We start from the raw sequence: 22,317 nt of genomic DNA on the forward strand, positions 1-22,317 counted from the left end.
AGTTGGTTGCTCCATCTGTAAGTGCAAGTTAAAACTCTACTATGCAAAGCGAAAGCCATTTATCAACAACACCCGGAATGCCGCCGGCTTCGCTGGGCCCGAGCTCATCTAAGATGGACTGATGCAAGGTGGAAAAGTGTTCTGTGGTCTGACGAGTCCACTTTTGAAATTATATTTGGAAACAGAGGACGTGGTGTCCTCCGAAACAAAGAGGAAAATAACCATCCGGATTCTTATAGGCGCAAAGTTCAAAGGCCAGCATGTGTGATGGTATGGGGGTGTATTAGTGTCCAAGGCATGAGTCACTTACACATCTGTGAAGGCACCATTAATGCTGAATGGTCCATACAGGTTTTGGAGCAACATTTATTATTTGGGGGCGGCATGGCGTGGTGGGTTGAGCGGCCGTGCCAAAAACCTGAGGGCCGCAGGCTCGCTTCCCGCCTATTGACATCTAAATCGCTGCCGTTGTGTCCTTGGGCAGGACACTTCACCCTTGCCCCCGGTGCTGCTCACACTGGTGAATGAAGGATGAACGAATGTTTGGTGGTGGTCAGAGGGGCCGTAGCCGCAAACTGGCAGCCACGCTTCCGTCAGTCTACCCCAGGGCAGCTGTGGCCACAAATGTAGCTTACCACCACCAGGTGTGAATGAATGATGGGTTCCCACTTCTCTGTGAGCGCTTTGAGTATCTAACAATGGAAAAGTGCGATATAAATCTAATCCATTATTATTATTATATGTTGTCATCCAAGCAACGTTATCATGGACGCCCCTGCTTATTTCAGCAAAACAATGGCAAGCCATGTGTTACAACAGCGTGGCTTCGTAGTAAAAGAGTGCAAGTACTTTCCTGGCCCGTCTGCAGTCCTGACCTGTCTCCCATGGAAAATGTGTGGCGCAGTATGAAGCGTAAAATACGACAGCGGAGACCCCGGACTGTTGAACGACTGAAGCTCTACATAAAACACGAATGGGAAGGAATTCCACTTTCAAAGCTTCAACAATTAGTTTCCTCGGTTCCCAAACGTTTAATGAGTGTTGTTTAAAGAAAAGGTGATGTAACACAGTGGTGAACATGCCCTTTCCCAACTACTTTGGCATGTGTTGCAGCCATGAAATTCTAAGTTAATTATTATTTGCAAAAAAAAAAAAAAGTTTATATGTTTGAAAATCAAATATCTTGTCTTTGTAGCATATTCAACTGAATATGGGTTGAAAAGGATTTGCAAATCATTGTATCCTGTTTATATTTACATCTAACACAATTTCCCAACTCATATGGAAACGGGGTTTGTAGAAAAGCACGATATAGAATCTAATCTATTATTATTATTATTATCCAAGAACAATGGTGCACAGTCATGTTGGAAGAGGAAGGGGCCCGCTCCAAACTGTTCCCACAAAATTGGGAGCATGGAATTGTCCAAAATGTGTCGCTATCCTGGAGCATTCAAATTTCCTTTCACTGGGATTAAGGGGCCAAGCCCATCTCCTGAAAAACAAGCCCACACCACAATTCCTCCTCCACAAATTTCACACTCGGCACGATGCAGTCCAACATGTAGCCTTCTCCTGGCAACCTCCAAACCCAGACTCGTCCATCAGATTGCCAGATAGAAAAGCGAGATTCATCACTCCAGAGAACGCGTATCCACTGCTCTAGAGTCAGTGGTGACGTCCTTTACACCACTGCATCCCACACTTTGCATCGAACTTGGTGATGTATGGCTTAGATGCAGCTGCTCGGCCATGGAAACCCATTCCTTGAAGCTCTCTGCATACTGTACGTGGGCTAATTGGAAGGTCACATCAAGTTTGGGAGCTCTGTAGCAAATGACTGTGCAGAAAGTCTTTGCAGTATGTGCATCAGCATCCGCTGACCCCTCTCTGTCATTTGGTGGCTGAGTTGCTGTTGTTCTCAAACTCTTCCATTTCCTTATAATAAAGCCTACAGTTAACTTTGGAATATTTAGGAGCGAGGAAATTTCACAACTGGATTTGCTGCACAGGTGGTATCCTATGACAGTTCCATGCTGGAAATCACTGAAACCGGCCCATTCTTTCACAAATGTTTGTATAAACAGTCTCCATGTCTAAGTGCTTGATTTTATACACCTGGACACCAATTCTCATATATTTGGATGGGTGTCCAAAAACGTTCGGATCATATTGGACTGTTTATACGGTTGTTATTTTCACACGCACAAGACCACACACGTGCTCGGATACAAACACGGAGTCTCCTAAAAACGCCATCTGTGCTACCACGACCAACATTCCTTCATCGTCTGACTTAAAATATAGCTTTGTCTTGGGGTGCTTACCAAAAATACATTCGGAGTGTACCATGAGCTATACAAAGCTCCACTGTATAGCGCCTACAACAAGCATGTATTTATCCTTGAATTAGCTCCGCCAAGGCGGTTGTTTTAGTGCTCTTTGCAGGATGATGAATAAAACTTCCAGACTGCAGAGAGCAGCATTTTTCCCTTGCCAAGTATTTCAGTCACATGACTTTTTATTTAACATTACACAGAATTACACAAAAACTTGCTTTATTACAAGCGAGTGTCATTAAGCATGTCTGCAGTACCCGCAGGAGCCCAGGTCAAAAAATGAAGGACTCCTAACTAGAGAAGCCAAACCATCAGTTTTTATATACACCTCTTTTCTGTCTGTGGGTGTGTGTGCTTAGTCAGGAGAGCGCATCCTGACCATAAAAGGAGATGTTCGCTTTGCCGGAAAAAAAGTTGCTATATTACAAGCAAGTGTCGTTAAGAATGTCTGCAGTACCCGGAGGAGCCTAGGTTAAAAAATGAAGGACTCCTAACTAGAGAAGCCAAACCATCAGTTTTTATATACACCTCTTTTCTGTCTGTAAGTGTGTATGCTAAGTCAGGAGAGCGCATCCTGACCATAAAAGGAGATGTTCGCTTTGCTGGACAAGAAGTTGCTATATTACAAGCGAGTGTCATTAAGCATGTCTGCAGTACCCGGAGGAACCTAGGTCAAAAAATGAAGGATTCCTAACTAGAGAAGCCAAACCATCAGTTTTTATATACACCGCTTTTCTGTCTGTAGGTGTGTGTGCTAAGTCAGGGGAGCGCATGCTGACCATAAAAGGAGATGTTCGCTTTGCTGGACAAGAAGTTGCTATATTACAAGCGAGTGTCATTAAGCATGTCTGCAGTACCCGGAGGAGCCTAGGTTAAAAAATGAAGGACTCCTAACTAGAGAAGCCAAACCATCAGTTGTTATATATCCCTCCTTTCTGTCTGTGGGTGTGTGTGCTAAGTCAGGAGAGCGCATCCTGACCATAAAAGGAGATGTTCGCTTTGCTGGACAATAAGTTGCTATATTACAAGCGAGTGTCATTGAGCATGTCTGCAGTACCCGGAGGACCTTTGGTCAAACAAATGAAGGACTCCTAACTGGAGAAGCCAAACCATCAGTTTTTATATATTCCTCTTTTCTCTCTGTAGGTGTGTGTGCTAAGTCAGGAAAACGCATCCTGACCATAAAAGGAGATGTTCGCTTTGCTGGACATGAAGTTGCTATATTACAAGCGAGTGTCATTAAGCATGTCTGCAGTACCCGGAGGAGCTTTGGTCAAACAAATGAAGGACTCCTAACTGGAGAAGCCAAACCATCAGTTTTTATATACACCTCTTTTCTGTCTGTAGGTGTGTGTGCTAAGGCAGGACAGCGCATCCTGACCATAAAAGGAGATGTTCGCTTTGCTGGACAAGAAGTTGCTATATTACAAGCGAGTGTCATTAAGCATGTCTGCAGTACCCGTAGGACCCTAGGTAAAAAAATGAAGGACTCCTAACTAGAGAAGCCAAACCATCAGTTTTTATATACACCTCTTTTCTGTCTCTGGGTGTGTGTGCTAAGTCACGAAAACACATCCTGACCATAAAAGGAGATGTTCGCTTTGCTGGACAAGAAGTTGCTATATTACAAGCGAGTGTCATTAAGCATGTCTGCAGTACCCGGAGGAGCCCAGGTCAAAAAATTAAGGACTCCTAACTAGAGAAGCCAAACCATCAGTTTTTATATACACCTCTTTTCTGTCTCTGGGTGTGTGTGCTAAGTCAGGACAGCGCATCCTGACCATAAAAAGAGATGTTCGCTTTGCTGGACAAGAAGTTGCTATATTACAAGCGAGTGTCATTAAGCATGTCTGCAGTACCCGGAGGAGCCTAGGTTAAAAAATGAAGGACCCCTAACTAGAGAAGCCAAACCATCAGTTTTTATATATCCCTCCTTTCTGTCTGTGGGTGTGTGTGCTAAGTCAGGAGAGCGCATCCTGACCATAAAAGGAGATGTTCGCTTTGCTGGACAATAAGTTGCTATATTACAAGCGAGTGTCATTAAGCATGTCTGCAGTACCCGGAGGACCTTTGGTCAAACAAATGAAGGACTCCTAACTGGAGAAGCCAAACCATCAGTTTTTATATATTCCTCTTTTCTCTCTGTAGGTGTGTGTGCTAAGTCAGGAAAACGCATCCTGACCATAAAAGGAGATGTTCGCTTTGCTGGACATGAAGTTGCTATATTACAAGCGAGTGTCATTAAGCATGTCTGCAGTACCCGGAGGAGCTTTGGTCAAACAAATGAAGGACTCCTAACTGGAGAAGCCAAACCATCAGTTTTTATATACACCTCTTTTCTGTCTGTAGGTGTGTGTGCTAAGGCAGGACAGCGCATCCTGACCATAAAAGGAGATGTTCGCTTTGCTGGACAAGAAGTTGCTATATTACAAGCGAGTGTCATTAAGCATGTCTGCAGTAGCCTAGGTCAAAAAATGAAGGACTCCCAACTAGAGAAGCCAAACCATCAGTTTTTATATACACCTCTTTTCTGTCTGTGGGTGTGTGTGCTAAGTCAGGACAGCGCATCCTGACCATAAAAGGAGATGTTTGCTTTGCTGGACAAGAAGTTGCTATATTACAAGCGAGTGTCATTAAGCATGTCTGCAGTACCCGGAGGAGCCTAGGTCAAAAAATTAAGGACTCCTAACTAGAGAAGCCAAACCATCAGTTTTTATATACACCTCTTTTCTGTCCGTGGGTATGTGTGCCAAGTCAGGAGAGCGCATCCTGACCATAAAAGGAGATGTTCGCTTTACTGGACAAGAAGTTGCTATATTACAAGCGAGTGTCATTAAGCATGTCTGCAGTACCCGGAGGAGCCTAGGTTAAAAAATGAAGGACCCCTAACTAGAGAAGCCAAACCATCAGTTTTTATATATCCCTCCTTTCTGTCTGTGGGTGTGTGTGCTAAGTCAGGAGAGCGCATCCTGACCATAAAAGGAGATGTTCGCTTTGCTGGACATGAAGTTGCTATATTACAAGCGAGTGTCATTAAGCATGTCTGCAGTACCCGGAGGACCTTTGGTCAAACAAATGAAGGACTCCTAACTGGAGAAGCCAAACCATCAGTTTTTATATACACCTCTTTTCTGTCTCTGGGTGTGTGTGCTAAGTCAGGAAAACGCATCCTGACCATAAAAGGAGATGTTCGCTTTGCTGGACATGAAGTTGCTATATTACAAGCGAGTGTCATTAAGCATGTCTGCAGTACCCGGAGGAGCTTTGGTCAAACAAATGAAGGACTCCTGACTGGAGAAGCCAAACCATCAGTTTTTATATACACCTCTTTTCTGTCTGTAGGTGTGTGTGCTAAGGCAGGACAGCGCATCCTGACCATAAAAGGAGATGTTCGCTTTGCTGGACAAGAAGTTGCTATATTACAAGCGAGTGTCATTAAGCATGTCTGCAGTACCCGTAGGACCCTAGGTAAAAAAATGAAGGACTCCTAACTAGAGAAGCCAAACCATCAGTTTTTATATACACCTCTTTTCTGTCTGTAGGTGTGTGTGCTAAGTCAGGAGAGCGCATCCTGACCATAAAAGGAGATGTTCGCTTTGCTGGACAAGAAGTTGCTATATTACAAGCGAGTGTCATTAAGCATGTCTGCCTAGGTTAAAAAATGAAGGACTCCTAACTGGAGAAGCCAAACCATCAGTTTTTATATATATTCCTCCTTTCTGTCTGTGGGTGTGTGTGCTAAGTCAGGACAGCGCATCCTGACCATAAAAGGAGATGTTCGCTTTGCTGGACAAGAAGTTGCTATATTACAAGCGAGTGTCATTAAGCATGTCTGCAGTACCCGGAGGAGCCTTGGTCGAAAAGTGGAGCCTCCACTGCCGGATGCACTTTGATGTCATGCCTAAGACGATCCATGATTATAAACAGTACAATATTATAATCCATACTGAGAGAATGTTCTTAGTATTTTCACATAAGACATGTGGTCCATAAAAACGTGGGACTGTTTTCGGGTCGCGTGCCTCCGAGGTTAGGCCTTCAGGGCCAAAGGGTGCTAATGTAATTCCACTAAATGACTTTGTATTAGTCCTACTGAGTAATGACTTAGCCAGCGACAACACAATCACACACACGCTGGTTGTGCATGACAACACACATTGCGCGCGCCACGGGGGAGCGTGCACACCGCACGGTGTCATCTTCCGTTGATTCATTTAGCCCCCCAAAACGCTAAATAATGCACGCTTCAAGCAGACGCTATATTTACTGCCTTGAACAAAACACACACAGCCAGAAAGGCAATTTGAGACCCCCTCCTGCTTGTCACGTTCAGTCCTGGGTTTGTGTTTCGTTATGTTTGGCGCTTACTTCCTGTCCGGCGCTCTTATTTTTGTAGTTCCACTTCCTTTTGGTGTCTGCCAGCGCACCTGTCCTGGGGTTTTGGTGGAGTCTATTTAGGTTCAGCTGCTGTCTTCGAACGTTGTGGTTAGTCTGTCTTTTGGTAAGCTGCACTTGTGCAAACGTCTTCGAGCATCGAGTCAGGTTTACTTTGAAGTCACATTCGTTTAGTTTTGGACTGCATTGCTTTCCCTATGCTTCTAGTGCACTTCCCTGCTGCACTCATTTTTTATCTTTTTGATTATTACCGTATTGGTGGACTATAAAGCTCACAACTGCCACCTCAGGTCCACTGCTAAACCCCAGTCCTCACTCACTCTCTCTGATGCCGAGAGGCTCTTCCACGCCCTTGTCTCCTCCTGCGATGCAGTTCTTGTCGGGATCCCCAGCAAGAACATCCAGAAGCTGCTGTACCTACAGAATAGTGCTGCTAGGATCCTGATGATAGTCCGGAAATACGACCATATCACACCAATTCTCAAATTCCTGTTCCACTCAGGATTGAATACAAAGTCTCCCTACTAACCCACCAGTGCCTCCATGGAAATGCCCCCCCCCCCCACCTCACACCTCAAATAACTACTCACCCCCAAATCCTCCACTCCGGACAGGCTAACCTCCTCCAACCTCTGAGGACAAAGCTACGAACAATGGGAGACCGGGCTTTCTGCTTCGCCTCTCCCAGTCTGTGGAACGCTCTCCCTGACCACCTGAGGGCACCACAGACTGTAAATATAAAAAAAAAGAGGCTTAAAACCCTTGTTAATAAAAGCCTTTTTTTAGATATATACATACTAGTTCTAGCTATAAGGCAGTTGTAGTTTTTATTTGTATTTATTTTGTTATCTTTTTATTTTTTTCAATGGACTGTAACACTTTGAGGTTGTTTGCTCAATGTAAAGTGCTTTTTACAAACAACATCTATTATTATTATTATTATTATTTATTACAAGTATATAAGCCTCACCCACTAAATTTGGGGATTTTCCTCCTACATATTAGAGGCAACACAATATAATTTTAGAAGAAAAACATGTTTCCATGTATAAGCCGCACCGGACTAAACGCCACTGATATAAACGTTGTGAAATGAGTAATTTACATTTATTTCCATACCTTAATTGTTTCCAAAAGGTGTCTGTAACACAGCAGTAAAATGGCTGATCAAACAAAACAGAAGCCATCGTCATGGACCCACGAGCTGCGCAAGCTAGCTCTCCAATCAGCCTAACAGACTCAATAACTCTACGGTGACGTTTTGGTGAATTTACCGTGGAATTAGTGAAACCGAAACAATACAAAAAGAATGCCGTCGTAAGGTAATAACACTAACACAGACGCTCGCAAACGTGTTAGCACATTAGCTAATGCTAACGATAATGCTATCTTTATGAGATTTGGAAAAGCTATGACGAATATGCATGAGAACACTCTTACAGACATCACACGTGGGACATTTTAGTAAGTAAGAATTGTTTTAGTTATATTGTCAAACTTACAAACATTGCTTGGAATGATGAAATGAAGAATCCATCCTAGTAGAAATGCAGGGAGACCAAACGGCACTGCTACTTCTGGTTCTAAGCACAAGATGGAAGGATACTGCATCACTTGCAGTGAGCAAACTTGTCTTTAAACTCGTGCTCTAAAAACATTCAAAAACCTCCATTAAGGTTTTATATATACACTGTAACTACATATGTAGCATCAATTAACATTCATAATAACATGTACTATTTACATATTTTGATCATTTTACGTATTAATGTCACAGACGCATCACAACATTCACTTTCCCTTAAACAACAACATGACTACTAATCATGGCAGACTTAATGAAAGACAACAAAGACTACTTTGAGACAAATGATGATCCAGAAACGTCTGTTTTTGATCCTGAATGAGCTACAAGTTTTAGAAGCTGTCCGCGAAACAGATGCAAATTTAGTAAAAAACACTAAGCATCACGTAGCGGTATTGCTAAGTGCTAAACGAGATATACAAACATAATAAAACAATCACTTACTGTACAATGTCTGCTCTGACTTGAATAAAAGACTGGTGGGATGTTTATGTATTCGCCTTTACATCAACTATTCATCATAATCCTCACAAAGGGTGAAAAAAAACCCAAGGTGGCCTTTTCGTGTCTTTCTCGCCATCTCTGCATCTAAGTTGGATGTCAAAGTTGACCAACTTGTGTGTTTATACCCACAACCTTCCACTATCCAGGTGAGAGACATGATTTATAATCTAAAATAAACTTTCACCAACTCAGAAGCAGTGCAGCAGCTCAATATGTCAATATAGCAGCATTGGCTAGTTAGCTCTCGAAAAGTAGTTCCTAATACTTGATAATATTCAAGTCAGGACATGTAAATGGAGTATTGTTGGCGCTTTTTGAATGCTTTTTGGAGTACTTTATAGGCGGGAAAGTGTACTCCTATTAGTTACATTGTTAGCCACCTCCTATTTGCCATATTTTACGATTTAGAATGCATAAACAAGAAAAACATATGTGTTCTTGTCTTATATAAGTATTGGGAAAAAAAGACAAAATTCCCAAAACAGGTTAAATTTGAAATATATCTTTTGAACACACCTTGTAGTCAATGAACATGTGTGTGTGTGTGTGTGTGTTCTTGCATTTCTATATTTATTGAGACATCAACAAGGAAAAGTATCTTCCATATGAGGAGGTGTGAACGAGTGATGATGTTAAGATCCGTACTTGGATCTTCTCATATTATTATTGTTTTGTTTCATTTTGATATCACCCTGTGGTTTGAGGTGCTTATTTCCTGTTTTTGTTCGTTTCTATGGTTACTCATTAGTTCACCTGCTACTCAAGGTCCCGCACACCTTCTTCAGATAATCACCTTCCACTTTATAAGCATTCCCCTTTTCATTATTCTTTCTGGGACTCTAGTTTGCTTTGACGCAACGTAACGACTGGTATGTTTTTCTCGCTAGCTCATAAGCTTAGCCACTTGCCTTCTAGCTCCCATGCTAATTGTGATTGTTTTTGTCACGCCTGTAAGTTTATGTTTTGGGTTTGGTCAGGTCATGTTTAGTTTTTTGGACATTTTAGTTCTGTCTTTTCACTTCCTGGTTTGTTTTGTTACCATAGCTACTCATTAGTTTCCCCTAGTCACGCCCGGATCATCAGCCTCTCACACCCGTTTCTCATTACCACTGCTACTATGTAAGGATTTTACTTTCTGTCCATCAGTCTGGGATCTTCACACGCGCATGCACCCTACCCATGCTGCACCTCCTTCATGCCCTCGTCCATAGTTCCATGCCGTGCAAGTTTTTGTATTTATGCCATTGTGCTAGTTTTGTTTATAGTTTATTATTATTCATGCCACTCGAGCAAGTGTTTTTGTTTCATGTTTGTAGTTTGCAGCATTTATGCTAGTCTTTTGTTTGTTCATAGCCAAGTGTCTGTACCTCCTTGTGAGCGCCCTTAGTTTGATTATTTTTGATTATAGAGTTTGAATAAACAACCATGTACTCACGTCCACGCCGCACTCGTGATGATTCTCATCTGCATCGAAGAAACAATCCACGTCCAAGCCTTGTTGTGACAGTTTTTACCTTTTGTGCCAAGTCTTAGTTCTTTATATTTCCAAGCTCTCACGCTAGCGTCTTTTGTTTGCCTTTTCTCTTTACACCAGTGTTTTTGTTCTCTAGCTCTTTTGTTGTTTAAAAAAATTTGTTATATCTTACCTTTGCTGTGTTATCGTTTGACGCATCCACGAAGGAATCGAACGGCGTTAAAGTTGACATAAATCATGGTCCCAATAACATGACCTTTTTCTTGTGAAACTCCAATTCATTTTTCACAACAAGCTTTTTTATTGTTTGCATAGTATGTCCATCCATCCATCCATCCATCCATCCATCCACCCATCTTCTACTGCTTGTCCCTTTTGGGGTCGTATACGTTGTTAATGTTGTCCAAACAAATCTTTATATATCTCGAAAGGGTGGTCCTAAAGAGGCAGGCATTTTTTCCGAGGTCCCAAGAAGGTCAGAAATACAAGAATATGTGTGTGTGTGTGTTTTCTTGTATTTCTACACCTTCTTGTGACATCAACAAGGAAAAGTAGCTTCCATATGAGAAGGTGTGAACAAGTGAGGACATAAATCATGGTCCCAATAACATGACCTTTTTCTTGTGAAACTCCATTTAATTTTTCACAACAAGCTTTTTTATTGTTTGCATAGTATGTCCATCCATCCATCCATCTTTTCATCCATCCATCCATTTTCTACCGCTTGCCCCTTTTAGGGTTGTATATGTTTTTAATGTTGTCAATAAAAATCTTTATATTTCTAGAAAGGGTGGTTCGAAAGAGGTAGGCATTTTTATCAGGTCCCAAGAAGGTCGGAAATACAAGAATGTGTGTGTGTGTGTGTGTGTGTGTGTGTGTGTGTGTGTGTTCTTATATTTCTACCTTTCTTGAAACATCAACAAGGAAAAGTATCGTCCATATGAGGAGGTATGTCCATCCATCCATCCATCCATTCATCCATCAATTTTCTACCGCTTGTCCCTTTTGGGGTCGTATATATTGTTAATGATGTCAATACAAATCTTTATATATCTAGAAAGGGTGGTCTTAAAGAGGTAGGCATTTTTTCCGAGGTCCCAAGGTCAGAAATACACGAATGTGTGTGTGTTTTCTTGTATTTCTACACTTCTTGAGACATCAACAAGGAAAAGTATCTTCCATATGAGGAGGTGTGAACAAGTGAGGACATAAATCCTGGTCCCAATAACATGACCTTTTTCTTGTGAAATTCCAACACATTTTTCACAACAAGCTTTTTTATATTTGCATAGTATGTCCATCCATCCATCCATCCATTTTATACCGCTTGTCCCTTTTGGGGTCGTATATATTGTTAATGTTGTCAATACAAATCTTTATATATCTAGAAAGGGTGGTCCGAAAGAGGTAGGCCTTTTTTCTGAGATCCCAAGAAGGTCAGGAATACACGAATGTGTGGGTGTGTGTGTGTGTGTATGTTTTCTAGTATTTCTACCCTTCTTGAGACATCAACAAGGAAAAGTAGTTTCCATATGAGGAGGTGTGAACAAGTGAGGACATAAATCATGGTCCCAATAGCATGACCTTTTCCTTGTGAAACCCAAAATTCATTTTTCACAACAAGCTTTTTTATACTTGCATAGTATGTCCATCCATCCATCCATCCATCCATCTATTCATCCATCCATCCATTTTTATTCTGCCGCTTGTCCCTTTTGGGGTCGTATATGTTGTTAATGTTGTCAATACAAATATTTATATATCTAGAAAGGGTGGTCCTAAAGAGGTAAGTTTTTATTCAGAGGTCCCAAGAAGTTCAGAACTACGTGTGTGTGTGTGTGTGTGTTTTCTTATATTTCTACCCTTCTTGAGACATCAACAAGGAAAAGTAGTTTCCATATGAGGAGGTGTGAACAAGTGAGGACATAAATCCTGGTCCCAAGAACATGACCTTTTTCTTGTGAAACTCCAACACATTTTTCACAACGAGCTTTTTTATATTTGCATAGTATGTCCATCCATCCATCCATCTATCTATCCATTACCTGCCGCTTGTCCCATTAGGGGTCATATATGTTGTTAATGTTGTCAATACAAATTTTTATATATCTAGAAAGGGTGGTCCTAAAGAGGTAAGTTTTTATATAGAGGTCCCAAGAAGTTCAGAACTACGTGTGTGTGTGTGTGTGTGTGTTTTCTTGTATTTCTACCCTTCTTGAGACATCAACAAGGAAAAGTAGCTTCCATATGAGGAGGTGTGAACAAGTGATGGCATAAATCATGGTCCCAACAACATGACCTTTTTCTTGTGAAACTCCAACACATTTTTCACAAGTTATTTTATATTTGCATAGTATGTCCATCCATCCATCCATTACCTCCCGCTTGTCCCATTAGGGGTCATATATGTTTGTTAATGTTGTCAATACAAATATTTATATATCTAGAAAGGGTGGTCCTAAAGAGGTAAGTTTTTATTCAGAGGTCCCAAGAAGTTCAGAACTACGTGTGTGTGTGTGTGTGTTTTCTTGTATTTCTACCCTTCTTGAGACATCAACAAGGAAAAGTAGCTTCCATATGAGGAGGTGTGAACAAGTGATGACATACATCATGGTCCCAAGAACATGACCTTTTTCTTGTGAAACTCCAACACATTTTTCACAACAAGCTTTTTTATATTTGCATAGTATGTCCATCCATCCATCCATCCATCCATCTATCCATCCATTTTCTGCCGCTTGTCCCATTTGGGGTCATATATGTTGTTAATGTTGTCAATACAAATATTTATATATCTAGAAAGGGTGGTCCTAAAGAGGTACATTTTTATTCAGAGGTCCCAAGAAGTTCAGAACTACGTGTGTGTGTGTGTGTGTGTGTGTGTGTGTGTGTGTGTGTGAGTGTGTGTGTGTGTGTGTGTGTGTATGTGTGTGTGTGTCACCTTGCTGAACGCCAGACAGTCTTTATCCTGGTCTTTGTTTTTTATCTCAAAGTCATACAGTGCTTTGCCCTGAGGTGGCGTCTGGCTGAGGGGCCGCAGCAGCTGGATGTAACTGGCGGGCAAGAAGCCGTGGCAGCCGTTCAGCTCGCCGTGGTACCAATTGTCGTCCACTTTGCGTCGCAGGATGATGATGTCGCCTTTGGAGAACTGCAGGTCCCCCGGCTCCTTGCCCTCGTACGAGTACAGCGCCTTCCCGCACGGCAGAGCCGGGATGTTCTGAAGGAAAGACAACGTGGCCGTCAGCTCAGTAGCAGGTCATGAGGTGGAACAAAACACACGGTCGTTCATAGTTTGTGAAGCAAAACGGGAGTAAACGAAGAAGTTATTGTGAGAGCTCTCAAGAAAGCTTGAAGAGGCCAAATGTTATGTTTCCTGTGACACTCTTACATGAAACGCCATTTAGCGGCTTCTCAAAACCTCCCAGGAGGATTAAAAAGAAGGCATTAGTCTCACACATCTTTCCCACTCTTTTCTCTTTACGTATGCAACGTGAAAATGCTCCTTCCTGCGCGGACTGGAATATACAAAACTACTTTGTGTTTGTATGTGTTTTTTTTTTTTAACGGCATTGCCGGTTTTATGAGTCGAGGAGCATGTTCGGCAGCACACATGCACTGAGTACTTACAAACAAACAAAGTGTGTAGACAGAAAAAGGGAGAACGGACGCATTTTGGCCTAAAAAGTCCAGGCTCGACTACTGCAACGCACTTCTTGTCAGGATCCCCAGCAAGAACATCCAGAAGCTACAGTACATACAGAATAGTGCTGCGAGGATCCTGATGAGAGTGCGGAAACATGACCACATCACACCAACTCTCAAATCCTTTCACTGGCTTCCTGTTCCATTCAGGATTGGATTCAAAATCTCCCTACTAACTCACCAGTGCCTCCATGGAAATGCCCCCCTCTACCTCAAGGAACTGCTCACCCCCAAATCCTCCACACGACACCTCCGCTCCATACAGGCTAACCTCCTCCAACCTCCACGGACAAAGCTTCGAACAATGGGGGACCGGGCTTTCTGCTCCGCTGTTCCCAATCTGTGGAACGCTCTCCCTGACCACCTGAGGGCACCTCAGACTGTGGATGCTTTTAAAAAAGGCTTAAAAACCCATCTTTTTAAAACAGCCTTTTTATAAACATGCATGCTGGTTGTAGCTATTGGGCTAGTTTTATATTTTATTTATTTGTATTATTACTATTTTTTTACACTGTGGCACTTTGAGGTTGTTTGCTCAACGTAAAGTGCTTTTTACAAATAAAATCTATTATTATTATTATTATTATTAAGTTGTAACACCAAAACACCCTCAGGAAGAGGTGCTTAAAGACATGGCTAGCTAGCTAGCGGCTAACATCCATAACATTGTTTTAGCTACGTCTTAATCACTAATCCTTGCCTCCGCGGCGACAAATAAAATATGGTTCTTACGAGTATTATTATCACCGTAGGACAAGGAATTCCATACCATACCATACCACCTTTACTTGTAAAATCCTTTAAAACACAACCATAGTTGAAGAACATAGGGCTGTGCACCACAAAGAGATACAGGCAAAGGACAGAGTAAAAACATACCATTTAAAACAGAAGCAAAATACACATTGAAAAAGCAAATACAAATAATCCTGAGAACAGTTTGTTACATAAAAAAAACAGTGGTGGAGGAAGCGACAGAAGAAGAGAAGACAGGGGTCCGTAGCAGTTTTTCCCCCCGCTCCTTCAAAAAAAAGTGGGGGGGAATAGGCTCAGCAGAACTGAAGCCCGGCTTGAGTTTTGCGATGGAGGCCTGTGGAGAGGCGGAGCCGACGAGCCGACAGCGGGACAGGGCAAACGATGGTCCTACCCAAGATGGCGGCCAGGAGGCGGAGCATGCAACAGAGCGGAGAGGCGGGGCACGACTGGAGCGACACTACAGCCATCAGAGTCAGGTGCATACACAACACACCGGTGCTCAATCCCTGCATCTTCAGCTGCAGCATAAAAGGGGAGAGGGAGGAGCAATCGTGGCAGAAGTAGGAGAGGAACCACCCAACAACGAAGACCACGAGAGCGACGAGATCGACCCCGAACAAGATGAACCCCCACCGAAAGGGGCGCCGCGACGAGGAGGAAGAGCCAGGGCGCTAGAAAGTGGCGCGACCGACTTCCAAGACGGTATGTTTATTGAAATAATAAACTCGAGTCAAACCTGTCACGATGTGTCCTGTATCGATCGGCACTGCAACCCACACGAGGACGGTTGGAGACCCGTCACAAGTTTAAAGTCTCATGCTGGGTTAAAAGCCAGTGAATAAAAATGGGTTTTAAGAAGTGTCTTAAACATAGCTACACACCGTAGGAGGATACAATAGCTCACCGCTAACAAAAGCTAGCGCGCCTGAATGTAAACAAAGGCCCTGGGTGGATCTACACCTGACGTCCACTGTAATGATACCAAGTACAAGAGCGTATCTAGTCGATACTACTTAGGTTAAATCAAAATGCCAATGATTTTCACACACACACACCAGGTGTGGCAAAATTATTCTCTGCATTCGACCCATCACCCTTATCACCCCCCCCCTGGGAGGTGAGGGGAGCAGTGAGCAGCCACGGTGGCCGCGCCCAGGTACTGTTTTTGGCGATCTAACCCCCAATTCCAACCCTTGATGCTGAGTGCCAAGCAGGGTGGTACTGACTCCCATTTTTATAGCCTGGTATGACTCGGCCGGGGTTTGAACTCGCGACTTACCGATCTTAGGATGATTACATCGATATTTTTTAGCATCACATCTTTTTTTCCTTTTTTTGAAATTCATATTAGTCATGAAATACGTCCCTGGACACATGAGGACATTTGAAAATGACCAATGTATGATCCTGTAACTACTTGGTATCGGATCGGTACCTAAATGTGTGATATCATCCAAAACTAATGTAAAGTATCAAAGAAGAGAAGAAAAAGTGATTATACAACATTTTAATAGAAGTTTAGATAGAACATGTCGAGACAGAAAATAAGCAGATATTAACAGTGGTATAATAATCTTTTTTTTTTTTTTTTCCAGTTTGTCCCTTGTAATGTTGACAAAATAATAGGTAGATAAATGACACAATATGTTACTGCAGACTAATTAGGAGTCTTTGTTTGTTTACTTACTACTAAAAGACAAGTCGTCTAGTATGTTTATTTACTCCATCTATATATATATATATATATATATATATATATATATATATATATATTTATATATTTATATATATAAATAAAGTGTGTTGAAGCGATGACACAAATGTCCCAATGCGTCATTGTGTTATGAGAAAATGGCTAAAAGTGAAGGTACTGTACTTGATGCGGTTACATCAACAACACCCGCTGTTTCATGAATGACTTTGTGCAAACGTTTACTTGAAAGAAGTCCAGTAAAATGGAAACAAAGACTGGAGCTGCCGTATCATGTGTGACCTGATTCTCCACGGGTGTCTCAGCCAGAGTCCCAGCTTGCGGGGCTGCTGACGCAATGTTTGGAAAATGGCAGTAAAAATACACTCAGTGCATGTTCCTTGTCTGGGTTTACACCAGGTCTAGACCACAGTCCTAAAACCCTCATGCTGGTTCATTGGAGACTCCAACTTGTCTGTAGGTGTGAAAGTTGTGTTTTATGGGATTATTTAAAGTAAAACCTTTTTAAAATTGTGTAAATGGTAAATAAAAACAGAATACATCCATCCATCCATCCATTTTCTACCGCTTATTCCCTTTTGGGGTCGAGGGGATGATTTGCAAATCATTTTCAATTTGAATTCAATTGAATAGACTGCAAAGACAAGATATTTAACGTTCAAACTTTGTTAATATTTGCAAATATTACCTCATTTGGAATTTGATGCCTGCAACATGTTTCAGAAAAGCTGGCACAAGTGGCAAAAAAGACTGAGAAAGTTGAAGAATGCTCATCAAACACTTATTTGGAACATCCCACAGGTGTGCAGGCTAATTGGGAACAGGTGGGTGCCATGATTGGGTATAAAAGCAGCTTCCGTCAAATGCTCAGTCATTCACAAACAAGGAAAGTGCGAGGGTCGCCAGTTTCTCAACAAATGCGTGAGCAAATTGTCCTGACAGTATAAGAACCACATTTCTCAACCAGCTATCATCTTTGTTCCGCAATCTCACCAAAACGGTTCAGAAAATCTGGAGAAATCACTGTACGCAAGAGATGATATTACAAACCTTCGATCCCTCAGGCGGTACTGCATCAAATAAAAAAACGACATGAATGTGTATAGGATATCACCACATGGGCGAAGGAACACTTCAGACAACAGCTGTCAGTAACTACAGTCGGTCGCTACATCTGTAAGTGCAAGTTAAAACTTTATAATGCAAAGCCAAAGCCATTTATCAACAACACCCAGAAACAACTTTTTTTTTTGCATTGTGTTGCTGCAATTAAATTCTATGTTAATGATTATTTGCATGAAAAAAGAGAAGTTTCTCAGTGTGAACATGAAATATATTTTAAGTTGAAAAGGATTTGCAATTATTGTACTCTGTTTTTATTTACGAATGACAAAACGGGAAAGGCCAACCCCGGAATAAGAGGAATCTTTTCACCTGCACCCTCCTTTCTCTACCTGCCTCTCGCTTGCATGCCATAAATATCCACTGACACAAGGTAAAACCTTTATTTTATTATTGTAGCAACATGGTTGTTAATGTTTTTGAGGTCAGAAAAGCTGTTCCTGGTTGCACTGAGATGGTCCAAAAAGGCTTTTAAAGACTTAATTCTTCAGAGAAAAAAAGGTTAAAAAAATCTGTCAAAAAATTGATCTTTTTTGAGGAAATTGTGAATCAATTAAGAATCGAGGGTGAACGTGAATCAATTTTTTTGTGCGCCCTGAGTCTTTTCTACTATTTATTGTTTTCCTGTGACAAACTTTCCCTTCATGTTTTTACAGTAAATAATAGTCATGTTTAGGGTTGTACGGTATACCAGTACAAGTATAGTACCGAAATACTAATGAATCATATTCGGTACTATACCACCTCTAAAAAGTACCAGTTCCCTCCCCCACGCCCTCTTTCTTTTAAAAAAAAAAATAACGGGCAAGACGGCGTGTCGTCATGTAATGACATCGCTGGTTTTACAAGCAGAGGAGCATGTTCGGCAGCACACACACACAGAGTACTTACAAGCAGAGCCAGTGTGTAGACAGAAAAGGGAGAACGGACGCATTTTGGCGTAAAAAGTAAAGATAAAGGTGAAGTTATCACACTGAAACGCCCTCAGGAAGAGGTTCTTTAGTGTTTTAGCTACTTCTAAATCACTAATCCTGGCCTCCACGGCGACAAATAAAGTAAGTTTCTTACAAGTAGCATCATCACTGGAGGACGAGGAATAGCTAAACATGCTTCACTACAAACCGTAGGAGCATACAATAGCTCACCGGCGTCAAAATGTAAACAAACGCCATGGGTGGATATACACCTGACATCCACTGTAATGATACTAAGTACAGAAGAGTATCTAGTCGATACTACTATTATTACATTGATATATTTCACAACAACTTTTGTTTTTAAAACATGTATATTATGTTCATAAAGTCATGAAATATGTTCCTGGATACATGAGGACTTTGAATTTGACAAATTTATGATCCTGTAACTACTTGGTATCGGATCGATACCCATATTTGTGGTATCATCGAAATATATGTAAAGTACCAAAGAAGAGAATAATGACTGATTATTACTTTTTAACAGAAATGAAGATAGAACGTTTTGAAAAAGAAAATAAGCAGATGTTAACAGTAAATAAACAAAAGGATTGATAATAATTTTTTACAGCTTGTCCTTTATAATGTAGCCACAATGATGGATTGATAAATGACACAATATGTTACTGCATACGAGGATATATTAGCTAACCGCTAACCACAAGCTAGCGCTCCTCAATGCAAACAAATGGGTGGATCCATACACATATCCACTGTAACGATACCGTGCACAAGAGTAGTCGATACTACAATGATTACATGTCAGAGAATATTTTTGTATTGTTTATAAAGTCATAAAGTACGTCCCTGGACACGTGAGGACTTTGAATATGACCAATGTATGATCCTGTAACGACTTGGTATCGGATCGATACCCAAATGTGTGGTATCATCCAAAACTAATGTAAAGTATCAAAGAAGAGAAGAATAAGTGATTATATTACATTCGGACAGAAGTGTAGATAGAACATGTTAAAACAGAAATAAAACAGATATTAACAGTAAATGAAGAAGTGGATTAATAATCATGTTTTACTGTTTCTCCCTCATAATGTAGAAAAAATAATAGAATGATAAATGACACAATATGTTACTGCGTACGTCAGCTAGTTTGTTTACTTACTATTAAAAGACAAGTTGTCTAGTATGTTCACTATTTTATTTAAGGACTAAATTAAAATAATAAACATATGTTTCATGTACCCTAAGATTGTTGGTCAAATAAAGCCAATACTTAAATTTTTTGTGGTGCATTTTAATTTGAAAATTATCGAAATACATTTTGACACTGGTACCAAAATATTGGTATCGGGACAACGCTAGTTATGTCTCATATTGTATTCATTGTAAGGCTAAAAAGGGTTCCAATTATTAGTCCACACAACCAGAGAATATCTAGCACCCCCTGCTGTGCACTAATTAGTGAAGGTCGACCTCTGCAATGGGCAGAATATATGCATGTGTGTGTGTGTGTGTGTGTGTGTGTGTGTGTGTCTTCTGGCAATGCTGACCTAATGGGGACATCGCTCTATTTACACACTCACTTTTAGGGGACCTCTGACGGTATGGGGACATAAAAACAGGTCCCCTAAATGATAGTCAGATCCATTTTGAAGATGCCTAAGTGATTTTTAAACTTTGGTCCGTCAAACATGTTTACTAGTTAGTTTGAGTGTGACACTTTTGCACATTTTCCCTTGTTTCTTTAAATGGTCCTCAGAAGTCACGAACAAAAATGTGTGAATTATGCAAAATGATTGAAATTTGGTCCCCACGAACCATATGAACTCTTTTTCCCCAGGGTCCCCAGTAAGTATGAACAGCACATTACTTCACCAATCCAGAGATTTAAAGACGTGTATGAGCTAACTGGGCAGTGACCATTTTACAAAAAAAATTTTAACGCCTCCACAACCTGTAAAAAGGGTGGTCCCCACAAGTCACGATCAAAAACTTGGTCCCCATTCCAAATGATAACCAGTGTGTGTGTGTGTGTGTGTGTGTTAGTGTGTGTTAGTGTGTGTGTGTCTGTCTTCTGGCAATGCTGACTTAATGGGGACATGGCTCTGTTTACACAGTCACCTTTAGGAGACCTCTGACAATATGGGGACACAAAAACAGGTCCCCTAAAGGGCAATCTTTTTAAATGATAGTCAGATCCATTTTGAAGATGCCTAAGTGATTTTTAAACTTAGGTCAGTCAAACATGTTTACTGGTTAGTTTGAGTGTGAGACATTTGCACATTTTCCCTTGTTTCTTTAAATGGTCCTCAGAAGTCACGAACAAAAATGTGTGAATTATGCAAAATGATTTAAATTTGGTCCCCACGAACCACATGAACTCTTTTTCCCCAGGGTCCCCAGTAAGTATGAACAGCACATTACTTCACCAATCCAGTGATTTAAAGACGTGTATGAGCTAACTGGGCAGTGGCCGTTTTACCTCATTTTTTGTATGCCTCCACAACCTGTAGAAAGGGTGGTCCCCACAAGTCATGAACAACAACTTGGTCCCCATTACAAATGATAACCAGTGTGTGTGTGCGTGTGTGCACGTGTGTGTGTGTGTTTGTGTGTGTGTGTGTGTGTGTGTGTGTGTGTGTGTGTGTGTGTGTGTGTGTGTGTGTGTGTTCTGGCAATGCTGACTTAATGGGGACATCGCTCTGTTTACACACTCACCTTTAGGGGACCTCTGACGGTATGGGGACACAAAAACAGGTCCCCTAAAGAAAAACATTTTTAAATGATAGTCGGATCCAATTTGAAGATGCCTAAGTGATTTTTAAACTTTGGTCCGTCAAACATGTTTACTGGTTGGTTTGAGTGCGAGACATTTGCACATTTTCCCTTGTTTCTTTAAATGGTCCTCAGAAGTTGCGAACAAAAATCTGTGAATTATGCAAAATGATTGAAATTTGGTCCCCAAGGTCCCCAGTAAGTATGAACAGCACATTACTTCATCAATCCAGAGATTTAAAGATGTGTATGAGCTAACTGGGTAGTGGCCATTTTACTAAAAAATTGTTATGCCTCCACAACCTGTAGAAAGGGTGGTCCCCACAAGTCATGAACAACAACTTGGTCCCCATTCCAAATGATAACCAGTGTGTTTGTGTGTGTGAGTGTGTGTGTGTGTGTTCTGGCAATGCTGACTTAATGGGGACATCACTCTGTTTACACAGTCACCTTTAGGGGACCTTTGACGGTATAGGGACACAAAAACAGGTCCCGTAAAGGGCAACCTTTTTAAATGATAGTCAGATCCATTCTGAAGATGCTTAAGTGATTTTTAAACTTTGGTCCGTCAAACATGTTCACTGGTTAGTTTGAGTGTGAGACATTTGCACATTTCCCTTGTTTCTTTAAATGGTCCTCAGAAGTCACGAACAAAAATGTGTGAATTATGCAAAATGATTGAAATTTGGTCCCCACGAACCATATGAACTCTTTTTCCCCAGGGTCCCCAGTAAGTATGAACAGCACATTACTTCATCAATCCAGAGATTTAAAGACGTGTATGAGCTAACTGGGCAGTGGCCATTTTACTACATTTTTTTTATTCCTCCACAACCTGTAGAAAGGCTGGTCCCCACAAGTCATGAACAACAACTTGGTCCCCATTACAAATGATAACCAGTGTGTGTGTGTGTGTGTGTGTGTGTGTGCGCGTGTGTGAGTGTAAACACCGCCCATCTGTTCACATCTTCCAGTCAGTCCTGGTCTACAGGACATTGTTGCTTTAAAGCCTCCAG

At 41.3% G+C, this 22,317-nt stretch overlaps 1 protein-coding gene across 1 annotated transcript in view; it reads right to left on the minus strand.

Annotated features, from left to right (window-relative positions):
• The window catches only part of LOC133538349 (E3 ubiquitin-protein ligase SH3RF3-like), a 269,084-nt gene that overhangs the window by 85,938 nt on the left and 160,829 nt on the right, over window positions 1-22,317 (minus strand). Inside the window, exon 2 of the mRNA XM_061879912.1 lies at window positions 13,239-13,514. Coding sequence (XP_061735896.1) covers window positions 13,239-13,514 — 276 coding nt within the window. The remainder of the gene's footprint in view (window positions 1-13,238; window positions 13,515-22,317) is intronic.

This window comes from Nerophis ophidion, linkage group LG19 (assembly GCF_033978795.1).
Source record: "Nerophis ophidion isolate RoL-2023_Sa linkage group LG19, RoL_Noph_v1.0, whole genome shotgun sequence".
Lineage (NCBI taxonomy): Eukaryota > Metazoa > Chordata > Actinopteri > Syngnathiformes > Syngnathidae > Nerophis > Nerophis ophidion.